The following is a 14,015-nucleotide window of genomic DNA, read 5'->3' on the forward strand; positions in this document are numbered from 1 at the left end:
GCCTCAACAGAAAAATGTTGCCTGTAGTTACGAAAGAAATTTCAAGATACGAAAGGTAAAAATACACTATTGATTGCTAGTCGCAGCTCCGAGTTTCCTGAACGCAACATATTTAAAGCTGTCCTGCCATTGGCTACTACAGAGTATCATCCTGGCATCGCATTGGCTAAAAATACCGAATGTGTCTGTGACTGTAGATAAATAGACAAGTATCTGTGCAGTGTCCTCCATTTGTTACATACTTTGGTGCATTTTTATGCTTTAGAAAACATTTATGTCTGAAATAATTAATTTCGTAAGTCGAGGTACCACTATACTTGTATTTAAGTAGAGTGTGGAGCTATCTATCCATATATATCTATAGTATATATATATATATATATATATATATATATATAGTCACAATCGCGTGGTGGTGGTGGACCCCAAAAAAGCAAGCAGGAGGGAGGAGCAGAGTGAACTTGAAGAATTGTATTAAAACACAGAGAAAACTAAATCCTAAACTAGGTCCTAACAACAAAACAAATCCAAAGTATCAAACAAAACCATGACTGAAGCTCAAAAAACTAGAACAGAACCACGATAGAAACAAACATGACATGACAGGACAAACAAGCAACAATGAACTGACAGAGAGTGGGCAGGCTGGGAGTCCTTTTATACAACTAATTACCTAACGACCAACAGGTGTGCAGCTGCAGGGGGAGCCCAACAGTGCCACCTGTTGGTCCCAAACCGAACCATCACATTTACATAGTCGTCCTCCAGTAATTAGGGTACAAAATTCATGAAACTTTGTCAGCATGTCCCCAAATAGCTCAAAATTATGTAATCAGTCAATTTAAATGTGCCACCTTGAATTGTAAAAAGAAAAGCAATCATGTGCACAGTCCGTTCTATATTCGACACCATCAAGCAACACTTTTTTTTAGGATGAAATCAAACGTCATAGGTAAGGATGTTCTGAACTCAGGTCGCTGTCTGGGCTCTCATCATCAGTCACTGTTCCGGGTGAGCTCGCCGAACGTTGTAGTCCCTCAATACCCAAAATCTCTGACGGCAACAATGTCCCCTTTTTGACGTTTTTCAGTTCTCGTTCGAGTGCTTCTGCCCCCTGTTGGCCACACTTAACGCGCTTCCACTTCATCCTCCTGTTCTGGAACCAGACCTTCACCTGAGGGGAATCACAAATGAAATCAGGTAGAGTCAAGACACTCTGATTCATATCGGAGACAAATCACAACAGAGGTTATGGCAAAGGGCTTTACATATGGAGCGGGTTTAGAACAGTGCTGGAAATAAAACTGATTTAATGACGACAGCAAGGAAAACTCTTTGCAAGAAATCCCGGACACAACTGTCACCTAATAGTTTTTTTTTTCAATATCCGTCTGCCCATTTTGGGAACCGCAAGAGTCACGGGGAGCCTACCCCAGCTGACTTCAGGCCAGCCAATCGCAGGGGCAGAAATAGACACACAATTATTCACACCCAGGGACAATTTTGCGTTTTCCATTAACCTGCCATGCATGTTATTCGGAATGTGGGAGGAAACCGGAGTACCCGGAGAAAACCCACGCAGCCACGGGGGAAAACACGCAAACGCCACACAGGAATGCCACAGCCTCAATTTCAATGCCACAATCTCTGCACTGCGAGGCGCAAAATGCTCACGAGTCGTCCACCGCGCTGCCTGTTTTTAACCCTTTCAGGGGACAACGTTGAGTGACGACAGTGGACAGCTTATCAGGTTGTCAGGTTATCATTTTTTGTGCATGAAAGGGTTAATATTTTTAAGATATTATTTTCACTTTTGGGGGGGCTTTTGTTTTTTCTTGGTGGCGGGATTTTTCCTGAGAACATGCATATTGACGGTACAATGTTAACGGTTGAACAAACATGTGGTTACGGGGGTCTTCCTAAAAGTGATGATTATGGAGGTCCAAAGATTGCGTGATATGCTCCCTTGCTTCCAAAACTTCTCTTTCTCCTCCTCCTATTGGCTCTTATTTCGTTGGGCCACTCAAACCATACAAGTAGGAATGTTTGTGAAATTCCCTGATCAGCTTTGGTGCCAAATTCATCACAATACTTCACAACACAATGCTGTTGAAAAACATTACGTGACTACTGGCCCAGCATTTCATTAACACATACACAACAACAAAAAAAACAGAGGAGGGGGGAGCGATTTATAAGCAAAGTTTTTGCTCATGAAAGCCATATTTTTTAAAGCCTTGTCGAGCCTCGTATTCACGTTCACCCTTTCGTGCACCCTGTCACCCGATAAAATGAGAAGCTGTCCACTGAATCAAACCGCTGTCCCCAAAAGGGTTAAAACCTTTCAGGGTCAGACTATTCGCTGATTTAGGAAAGACCCGGGAGAGACTTGCAATGGGATGCTGCTCTGGCACTTGATTCTTTGTGCGGGTGAGGGGCGCTGCTTAGCCTCTCCCACTACACATTGGTAACACCGCCTGGCTCACTTCTCTTATTCTGTCTTTTGCTGCCCTGTCCTAGTCCTGTCCCCCTATGCTAGGGGTCGGCAACCCAAAATGCTGAAAGAAACATAGGACATAAAAACCAAAAAACAAATATGCCTGGAGCCACAAAAAAATAAAAGCCTTCTATAACACTTACAATGAAGGAAACACATGCTGTACGTATGTAGGAGATTGGACTGTCTCAGAATTGTTTGTTATTAATTCCTTTGTTGTGTGTTCACAAACGCCCCCATAGAATTTATTTTGTAATTTCCTCGCTAATTTTTTTGTTTTAGTGCATTATTTTCGCTTTTCTTAGTGTCAGTGAAGTGATCATTCATTTCCGTTTTTCTGAGGCTGTCTTTGAACGGCTCTCGAGTCAAATGAGAAGGACAGACGTGTCTGTGTTTGTCGAGACTGTTAAAAGCATAAATTAAGTGTACATTTAAAAAAAAAACAACAACACCACAGCTCTCCTTTTTCTGAGCTGCACCATGTATCTATATCTATTTGAGCTATATTAGCCTACTATCAAAATCTTTTTCCATTTTCAAATGGAAAAAGATGTCGCTAAAGAGCCGCATGCGGCTCTGGAGCCGCGTGTTGCCGACCCCCGCCCTATGCTATTTGCTACTTGTCCGTTTTTTGTAGGGTGTCGCACCCAGTCCACATACAGTTAAAATCAACCTCCTGTATCATACTTTTTAATACTAATAGTCAACAACATGGGGGGGTGGGGGGTTGAGGGGATGGTAACTTCAGAGAGCAAACCTAGTGGTCTGTTATGTATTTACATTCACTGGTTTGCTGCAAAAGTTATTTTCATCGATTTGATTGTGTTTCTATGCTTCTGAGTCCGCACAATTGATATCAAGAAACACGTGCCCTTACTTGTCGTTCAGTCAGGTCCAGGTTGACCGCTATTTCATAGCGTCTCAGTCTGGTCAAATAGTTGTGGTGTGCAAACTCGGACTCCAGTTCCCGAATCTGTTCTTTTGTGAAGGCCGTGCGTTCCTTTCTGGGCTTGTTGATCATGTCTGACTTATTGCCCCCGTCTTGGGACTCTGAAATGAAAAGCAGAACATTTTCCAGTCGGTCTAGCAAAGGAAGGGGGCGGGAGGAGAGTAAAAAGGGGGTTGAATGAAATAAGACTCAGTGCTTTGGTTTCGAAAGCATTCAGATTGCACAGTTTCAGATGGAAGTAAAATTTGACATTTCTTGCATTGCCGAGTATCTTATTACAAATTTACAGTAACATGATTTTGATTGTGGGTTGCGGACGAGAAGTCTTGCAAATCACCTCAATTGCAACACTTCTAAACAACATTTATATTCGACTATAAAAGTGATGAGGTTAAAAAAATCATGTGTTTTTCTTTTTCAAGTTACTTCAAAACAACAACAACAACAAAAAACCCTCGATTTTTATCATGATGAGTATTTGTATAAAAAGGCTCCTTCAGTGTGAGCATGAAATACGTTTTTAGACTCTAGTCTAAGATTTTAGACTCTACTTTCTCAGGTTTACGTTTTGTGATTGCACTCCGCACTTGTTACATGCAAATTTCAAAATAACACCATCTGTTTATACAGCTATGAAATCAGAAAAAAAATTAATAAATCATACCCGAATACTTGCAACGGTGAAAAATCAAATGTGGTTTTTGGCTACTGGCAGCTTCCTCTGAAATATTTCAGATCTTTACTCTCTCAGTCAACACAATGTCTCTCCCAGGGAATCCGAAAATCTTCCACCTGGCGCCATCACCAAAACCGCTTGTCAGTGTTGCTCAATGATTTAAACATTACATTTTGAAATCTCGCTGGATTTGTCCTATTTAGTCTCTTTCACCGTTCAATGATTTCTACTGCACGTGTTCACTTCCAAGTCTTCCGAAAAAAGACCAAAACTATTTTTTTAACTGCCAGAATGAGGTTTTATGCCACCGACCTAACAGCACTTTTTAAAAAAAACGAATGACTGTTTAAAATTCAACCAACTATTCTGTCGAGATACATCGATGGACAAAGGCGACATAGGTCATGACCCCTCCATTTTCTTTTTTTTAAAGAGTCAAGTTCCAGTTTTGAGGAAAACAGCCAGCGGCTTTTTCGATTTATTACATGGAAATTGAGTGTTTCTAAATCTGGATGGTTCTGAGGGCACGATGAAAAAAAAAACGCATTTTCTTTCTTTTGCACCCTTTTGTGCACCCTGCAACCTGATGATAAGCTGTCCACTGCAGAAACCGCTGTCCCTGAAAGAATCAAAATGACCAAACTTGATTGCACAAAAAGCTCTGCAAATTTTAACGAGTGGCTGAAAATTAAAGAATTTGTGAACTTCGACATAAGCCAAATCAACTCAAATCATAAATGTAACTGTTTTGATCAAACAACATGGACGACTTTCAATGCTAGTCTACCTTTGTTTGTCATAAATAAACACATGCTTTAAATCCCGTTTTAACGGGATGATAACAAATATCCATCTATCCATCCTTCCATTTTCCACTTTATCCTCACAAGGGTCGCCGGAGCGACCCAGCCATCTTCAGGCAGTAGGTGGGGGACACCCTGAACCGGTTGCCAGCCAGTTGCAGGGCACACACTGAGACGAACAACCATTTGCGCTCACAATCACACCTAGGGACAATTTAGAGTGTTCAATCAGCCTGCCACGCATGTTCTTGGAATGTGGTAGTAAACCGGAATACCCGGAGGAAACCCACACAGGCACGGGGAGAACATACAAAAGCCACACAGGAAGGCCAGAGCCGTGATCGAACCGACGACCTCTGCACTGTGAGGTCAACGTGCTAACCACTGGACCATCCATCCATCCATCTTCTAATCCGCTTCATCCTCACGAGGCTCGCGGGCATGCTGGAGCGTATCCCAGCTGTCTTCGAGCAGACACCCTGAACTGGTCACCAGCCAATCGCAAGGCACACAAACAAACAACCATTCGCGCTCACAATCACACCAGAAACAATTTAGAGCGTTCCGTTAACCTGCCATGCATGTTTCTGAAATGTGGGAGGAAACACAAGTACCCGGAGAAAACCCATGCAGGCCCAGGTAGAATATACAAACTCCACACAGTAAATATTGTAAAATCAACAATCCAAAGTGGAAAAACATTCCTTCTTACCTTTGGGAGTCATAGCATCAGTTTCATCCGATGACAGACTCTTCTGACTGTACTCCTCACAGGATGTTCCGGAAAGTTCCCCACCGGGTTCGGCACCGCACATATTTCGATCCCCGGAGCACTGTTCTGAAGCGATATTCTCAAGTGGCGGCAAACTGATGCCGTTGCGAGCGCTAGGGGCGGGAATCTGCTGAGAGATGAGCCACGAGGAGGACTGCTGGGGAATGTGGACCTGATGAGCTGCATCATGAAGCACGTCATCGTCTCCTACTTCTTGGAAGCCGCAGCGAGCTGAGAGGTTACTGTGACTGTGTAGAGGCAAAGGGGTCATGGCAGGAAGTAAATCCTGAGCTGATGTAGGGCTGCGTAAACAACCAAAGAGGGAGTGATCCATGGAGGTGGTGGGGGGACGCCACCAAACCCTCACTCCTGCCCGTCGGAGGAAACCAGCCACTCTCCACAGAAGTAAGAAATAAGAAATCAGGATTCACCCAAAAATCCAACAAAAAAAAGGATTTAGTTTGAAAAACTAAAGCCAAGCCTGAAAAAAAGAGGCACACTAATGACAGCAAGGAAGGTCAATACCATTTCAGCAGAAGTTGCGTTGGAAAGTCGAAGGAGAGCGGGGGAGATGAAGAAAGGAGGAGGTAGTGGGAGAAATCACATCCAAGTTGTAACCTGAGATGGAGGCTGGTTCATTGCTTCACTCCGACTGACCACGTTTATTCAACAACGGACGATAAATCCGAACCACGCTCACTCACAGTGTAAGTGCAGTTTGCCATTTAGGAGCTCACGTGGAAATAATATATTGGAAGTGATGTACAATTTGCAAGTACACTTTAAGTTGGGCAGTTATAACTCAAGCTTGAAAGTTTTGTTTTTTTGTGAAATGGAGCTTTTCCGCATTTCACAACAAAGAAATGTGAATTCACAGAACCTTGTATTGAACCCCAATGTATCTGTCACGATGCGTAGTGGTGGACCCCAAAAAGCAGGCAAGAGGGAGGAGCAGGGTATATTTGAAGAAGTGTATTGATAAAACACAGAAAATTAAATCCTAAACAAACAAAGTCCAAAGTATCAAACAAAAACCATGACTGAAGCTCAAAACTATCAATAACAAAAAACATGACCTAAAACATGACCCAAACATGACAGCAGCAAAGAGCAACAATGACCCGACAATGAGTGTTCGGGCGGGAATCCTTTTATAGAACGAATTACCTAACGGCCGTCAGGTGTGCAGCTATAGGGGAGTCCTACAGTGCCACCTGTTGGTCCCAAACAGAATCATGACAGTATCAATCTTAATGCAAATTAATGCAAATTTTAAAAGAATCTTTCTTAAGTTGAAAAACATTTGACTCTTGCAGTCACTGTTAATCAAAATCCCTATTTTCGCACCATATAAAGTAAAGAACATGGCTGAGAAGTCATTGTTTGTCATATCATCCACAGTCATGCTTTCATGAAAAAAAATCATTCATTTATCAACGCTTTTCACTCTCTTAACTGAATGGAGACGTTCAGTAAAGAGGATGTTGCATAATGGAGACGTCACCGTCGATGACGTCACCTTATTTCCGTGTGTAATAAATGAACTGTTTGCATGTTTGTGTGTGTGTGATTGAATAATGAATTACATTGATTTTCATACTGCATGCAGTATGTTTACTGGAGCCTATCCCAGCTGTCTCCAGGCAGTAAGCGGGGGACACCCTGAACTGGTTACCAGCCAATTGCAGGGCACACATTGGCGAACAATCATTCACTCTCCAACTCACACAGTTTAGAGTGTTCCATTAACCTGCCATGCATGTTTTTTTGGAATGTGGGAGCAAACTGGAGTACCCGGAGAAAACCCACACAGGCACGAGGAGAACATGTAAACTCCACACAGCCGCCTGTAAAATGTAGTTCTTTTCTCTTGTTAAATAAACCTGAAAAGCGAGAATACCGATGTTGATTATTTTCTAACCACAATGTTGTTTTGGTTTTGCAAATAAGTTCTTTAAAAAATGATTACCTGCTGATTCCTTGAGGACCATCTAGCAAATCAAGCTCAGCAAAACCTTTCTTTTGACCTGTTCCCCCTTCATTATGAGTGTGATGGGCATGGTGTGAATATTATTTCATGAAATTTTATCACTGACATTACTACACTCATCACTCATCTGTATACACTATCACCAAATGTGATTCTCTTAGGAGATTTTAATATACACATGGACAATATCAATAACTCACTCACCAAAGACTTTACCTCCTGCCTGGACAGTTTTGGTTTTCAACAGTATGTCAACTTTCCCACACACAGTAAAGGACATATTCTGGACTTGATCTGCTGTATTGGATTATCACCAACAAACTGTAAAACCGATCTCCTCCCATACACAGATCATCTATTGCTTTCATTCAATGTTAACCTGTCATTTTTCAAATCCAACCCACAACGCATTATACATTTCCGTAAAATCAAGGACATTAACCCGGACAATTTAGAATCACTTATCAACAACCTCCCCAGTACTGATTGTCTTTCTACAACAGATGAGTTTTTGACACACTACAATACAAATCTCCATAACATTCTCAATATCCTGGCCCCACTCAAAACCCGAACTGTCTCCTTCAACCAAACAGCACCCTGGTTTACCCCTACCCTCAGACAACTTAAATCAAAAGGCCGTCAACTTGAAAGATTATATAGAAAAACTGGACTCGCCATTCATAAAGAAATGTACACTACCCACTTTCTCCATTACAAGGACTCAATATCCAAAGCCAAATCAACCTTCTACTCTGGATTAATCAGTTCCAATGAAGGCAACCCCAGATCACTCTTTTCACTCATTTCTAAACTCACTAAACCTGCTGACACTCTTCCCTCACATCTCTATTCCACTGATTTTTGTAATACTCTGGCCTCATTTTTTACATCCAAAATCCAACTTATCCACCAGCAACTCACCCCATTAGCTGCTCCTAACCATCATTCTCCATTCTCCCCGGTTCCTACCCACCTACTCTCTGCATTTACATCCCCATCTGTCCACCAAGTCTCCATCTTAATCCAGAAGTCCAAATCCTCTACTTGTCAACTTGACCCTCTCCCTACTGTTTTAGTCAAAGCTTCTATCCCGGCCCTCTCCCCTCTCATCACTAACATTATTCAAACTTCCCTCTCTACTGGCATTGTACCATCTCAACTCAAAACTGCTGCTGTCACTCCCATACTGAAGAAACCTGGCTCTGATCCCTGCGACTTGAACAACTTTCGTCCCATATCAAACCTTCCGTTCATCTCCAAACTTCTAGAGAAAACAGTAGCTGCTCAACTTCACACCCATCTTTCCTCCAATAAGCTCTACGAACAATTTCAATCTGGCTTCCGTCCCCTCCATAGTACCGAAACTGCCCTCCTCAAAATATGCAATGACCTTCTTCTCTCTGCTGACTCCGGTTCACTCGCCATCCTCCTCCTGCTTGACCTCAGTGCAGCCTTTGACACCATCTCTCACTCCATCCTCCTCGACAGACTCTCCTCCATTGGCATCACCAGCATCCCCCTCTCCTGGTTCCGCTCCTATCTTTCTGACCGCACCCAGTTTATCCAGCTCAAACGTTTTAGATCTCACCCCTTTCCCCTCACTTCAGGTGTTCCTCAGGGTTCTGTCCTTGGCCCATTGCTATTTCTAATCTATCTTCTTCCCCTTGGTAATATCTTCAGGAAACACCACATTCATTTTCATTGCTACGCGGATGACACCCAGCTCTACATCTCTACCAAACCTAATACCATACTTCCACCATCCTCCCTAACCAACTGCCTGCAGGAATTAAAATCTTGGTTCACCTCAAATTTCCTCAAACTGAATAGCAATAAAACTGAATTCCTCCTTATAGGCACTAAATCCAATCTAAACAAAATAAACAACTTCTCCATTCCCTTCGAAAGCTCTTCCATCTCCCCCTCCCCTCAGGTCAAGAGTCTGGGTGTCATCCTTGATAGCACCCTCTCCTTCACCTCACATATCAACCACATCACTCGTTCTGCATATTATCATCTTCGAAACATCCACCGGCTCCGCTCTTCTCTCACTCCTCAGTCCACTGCTATACTTGTACACACCCTCGTCACCTCGCGACTCGATTACTGTAATTCCCTTCTGTTTGGTCTCCCTCAAAAAACCCTCCATAAGCTTCAGCTGGTCCAAAATTCAGCCGCCCGCATTATCACACTCACGCCATACATAAACCATATTACACCTGTCCTTCAACATCTCCACTGGCTCCCCATTCTACACCGCATTCAATATAAAATCCTGCTCCTCACATTCAAATCTATTCATGACCTAGCCCCTCCATACCTATCTGACCTCATCCATATTCCTACGCCTGTCCGCTCTCTTCGTTCCTCCTCCTCTGTCCTCCTCTCTGTCCCCCCTGCTCGCCTCGTCACCATGGGAAATAGAGCCTTCAGTCGCTCTGCTCCCCAGCTATGGAACTCACTCCCCGCTGACCTTCGTAATACAGCCTCATTAACACATTTCAAATCCCGCCTCAAAACACATCTGTTTCGACAAGCCTATTCACTCAGACCATAAAGCCATTATTTTTATTTATTTATTTTTGTTGTATTTTATTTATTTATTTTTGTTGTATTTTTCTTATCTTATTTGATGTAGTTTTTAACATTGTACTCGTGATTTTAACTGCTTGTTGTAAGGTGTCCTTGAGTTTCTAGAAAGGCGCCCACAAATAAAATGTATTATTATTATTATTATTATTAAACCCTGACTGTGAGTGGTGTGATGAAGAATCCCGCTCACAAAAATACACGTAAATATGTCTTTCCCGGCCAATTCTTGCTGCGTTGATGAGCAACGTTGGCTACTTTACCAAGTTGTGAGTTAAGTTGTTATCCTCTTTGTCTATGTGCATGCAATACTGTAGTATAGATGATTGATTTACTGCTATGATGCAAAGAGACGATGGATATGTAATTTATGGTAAACATGTACTTGATTTGATTTTGAGCTCGTGAGAATATTTTGCAATAAATGTATGGCGCATGCGCGCACACACAAGGATTTTCACCACTGCATTTCTGTAGATACGAAAGACTATATTAAAAGGCAATCGTATGCATGTTAAACTCTGGTGGCATCTATCGGGGGCAAAGTGGATGGCAGCCAACCCCACTGGCCACACCTTCTTGTTGAAGAATAAAGTTTGTTGGTGTCATTGTGCATTTTAGATATAATTGGAATGAACGAGCTGTTGATCGCAGTATGCAAAATAGCATAAGCCACCGGTGACAATTGATCGCTCTGATTGGCAGTTATCTAGCGAGTAGTATATGAGATGGAACTGACAAAATAGCCAGGTTTATTAATGATTGAATTTACAGGGGGAACGTATTTATATATCGATTGGTTTTCTAAGAAGACGTGTGTAATGAATAAGTCTTCAGGGACGTCTTTAAAACAAGACTATAGTACCCTCTCCTGGCAATTTGAACACTAGCATGACGTCGGATTGAATATTTTATCGTAATGGCAACAGAACAAAATGAGACATTGTTCCAATTTTTTGTTACAAAGCACCTCGTGTGTTACAGAACTTGATGGAAGGATAGTACTGACATAACATTGAATAAAAATATGTGGGGTTTTCTTCCAGACAACGCACAATTTTACAGAAACGTTGCAAAGATCACGTTTAAAAAAAGACTAAATTGGACTGTGCTAAATGCCTTCAAAATATTTATTTTAGATACAACAATTTTCTGAATTGTCCAGGGTACGCTTAACCAATCACCAGTTTCCTGATAGAGTCCTACTGTAAAATTAACCAATCAAAACCAAGAAGTCGTTTGAATACTTACCCACAATGCATTACGGTACGTTTACATCCCACAAATAAAGTCACACATAAACGACACCGCCACTACATGTGGACAGTGTTATCCATCTCATAATTGATTATATTATCACCACTTCTATGCAAATTTGAATCAAACTATTTTATTTTCACCTTCACAGAGAAACGTTTCCTCACGAGACATATACGAACTGTTCGCGTCCAATCGGCAAAAGGGCTTCAACAACGTCAGTGTTTCGGATGACAACCTTAACTGGGCGTTATTCGCGGAATCTAAATCAAGAGATTTCGGAAGCACAATTTTTATAACAGGGAAAACTGGTAACCACTCGTTCCAGTATCCCGCAAAACATGGTTAAGTTTAATAAGTCTCGCAATACCATAAAACAAGCGTACTTTCATAACTTTACTGCTGTGAATCTGGAATTTCTCCATTGCGAGACTAATAAAGGTTTTCTTAATCTTAATCTTACCGCTTATAGTCACATGGTGGAGAAATTCCCTTTTCACAATAGTAAAGTTATGAAAGGAAAAAGTAGAAGAACGAAATACAGAAGCTGATCGAAAGGCAGCCACTCTCGCGGCGTCATCCTGGAAGTGAAAATAACAAAATGAGATATCACATAAGATACGACGGGCTAATGACTTTTCCTGCATACACGTTATTGTTTGAAGCAGTTATTGATGAAAGAGGAGAGGATCAAAGTGTCGTTTCACCTATCGTCATATATCATAGCTCTTAACGTAACTTTATCTTAGACTTGCTGTGGCCAATGTCCGGGCTTTCGATAGCAAAGCCAAAGTTTATCCCTTCCTGTTCGAGTGTTCATGGTCTCTTGTTGAGGACTGCAACAAACAGGCGGGGCGACATAGTCTCATTTCCCCATTTCACTGCGGATTTGGGAAAAGCATTTATCATGGAAAAAAAGAAAATTATTAAGATTGTGGCTGTCAATTAATTAAGTGCTCTTCAGTGGGTGTTGAAACATTTCTCTTTTCACCTAAACACCTCTCCAAATGTAAATGGCCCGGTTGATTGGGCACCAAACATTAGCCCGGATTTTTTTCTTCGCAGGTTCCCATGACGTCACACGTTACTTTGCATTAGATTTCTTACAAATGTTTATTTATTATTTAGTTTCTTGCTTTTGGTGATTTATTCTTTCATTTTGTTTTTCAAGTATTTGCTTTTTAAATGTATATGTTCATGTCTGGAGCGGGGTTTGAATACATATGATTTAAAGAAAACTGAACACATTGCAGCGGTCAGCTGTACAATACTGGAGTCTCATTTCACTTCCGACCGGGACCAATTTGGAATTGGGGTGAGAAACCTCGACATGAGTCAATAAAAAGACAGATATTGTACCTTTCCTGGGTCAGCAAAGCCGTTTTCACTCCTGCCAGTGTCGAGTCAGATCGATTAAACTCCAGATCGCTTGACACCATAAGACAATCTGTATACAAAAGCAACAGATTTTTCTTTTCTGTCAGTCAACACTTTCGTTGGAAGAGTTTTCTTTTAAGAAAGCATGGTGCGTGTGTGTTCGTGTTCAGAATGACAATTTTTATTTGCAATCAACAACGTCAATTCATGGGAGTCTTTGGGGGGGGATAGTCATACTAAAAAATGTCAATCTATCCCAGGGGTGTCCAAACTTTTTGCCAAGGGGGCCAGATTTTATGTGGTAAAATGTCGGGGGGCCGACCTTGGCTGACATTCTTTACATTGAACAACAATATTGTTCAACAAATTTTAGTAAGCCAGTCTGTTTCACATTTCCATTTTTATTTTAATTTCAACAATCTTAAGAATTTCTTTTGGTTCATTTGAAACAGGAATTTGAAATATGTCATATCAGTCAATATAAACACAGTGATGTCTTGTTAACTCGTGAGTGATGCCCTCTAGTGTCTAAATGCTATTACTCATTTAGTGAATGCTATTACTCATTTAGCCACTAGAGGGAAGCAGTACTCTATGAAACAACACTCACCAGTCTACGAGACCTCAGTCAATGCAACACGTGGTCCATTGCGCCCAACCTGCGGGCCAGACAGCACTGATTTTATGACGGGGGCCGAGGGCCGGATGAAATTCGACCGCGGGCCAGATTTCGCCCGCGGGCCGGACTTCGGACATGCCTGATCTATCCTGTTTATTCATTTTTTTAGGATGGCTGTAGTGCACCCTGCGATTGGCTGGCATGCAGTTGAGGGTGTCCCTCGCCTACTGCCCGAAGACAGCTTGGTCCAGCTCCAACACCCCCCCTTGACCCTTGTGAGGATAAAGCGGTCCAGAAAAAATGGATGGATGGCTGTAGTGTGCCATTAAAAAGAGATTCTGAAAGCAAACAGCAAACCAAACCGTTGGGGTGGATCCTTTGTTGAGCACTGCAGCCTTGCGCAAAACAGAAACCCTTCCTTAGCCGAAATCAGCATTCTTGAATTCTTTGTATTGCACATTAGATAAAACCAAAGAAACAGAA

The 14,015-nt window shown here is 41.9% G+C and overlaps 1 protein-coding gene, 1 long non-coding RNA gene and 1 other non-coding gene across 3 annotated transcripts; 2 read left to right on the forward strand and 1 right to left on the reverse strand.

Annotated features, from left to right (window-relative positions):
* Nucleotides 1-351: 351 nt before the first annotated feature.
* LOC127604252 (homeobox protein MOX-2-like) lies at nt 352-6,355 on the reverse strand. Its single transcript, XM_052071288.1, has 3 exons — nt 5,638-6,355; nt 3,375-3,547; nt 352-1,174 (listed from the first exon to the last, which is right to left on the reverse strand). The coding sequence occupies exons 1-3, from the start codon at nt 6,029-6,031 to the stop codon at nt 947-949; spliced, it is 795 nt and encodes a 264-aa protein (XP_051927248.1). The 5' UTR covers nt 6,032-6,355; the 3' UTR covers nt 352-946.
* Nucleotides 6,356-11,735: 5,380 nt separating this feature from the next.
* Nucleotides 11,736-11,871, forward strand: LOC127605151 (U11 spliceosomal RNA). The gene has a single exon (XR_007963486.1). It is a non-coding gene; the product is annotated as a U11 spliceosomal RNA (small nuclear RNA).
* Nucleotides 11,872-12,266: 395 nt separating this feature from the next.
* On the forward strand, nt 12,267-13,869 carry LOC127604312 (uncharacterized). The gene is made up of 2 exons (XR_007963242.1): nt 12,267-12,851; nt 13,702-13,869. It is a non-coding gene; the product is annotated as an uncharacterized LOC127604312 (long non-coding RNA).
* Nucleotides 13,870-14,015: the final 146 nt, after the last annotated feature.

The sequence above is a fragment of the Hippocampus zosterae genome, chromosome 7 (genome assembly GCF_025434085.1).
Source record: "Hippocampus zosterae strain Florida chromosome 7, ASM2543408v3, whole genome shotgun sequence".
Lineage (NCBI taxonomy): Eukaryota > Metazoa > Chordata > Actinopteri > Syngnathiformes > Syngnathidae > Hippocampus > Hippocampus zosterae.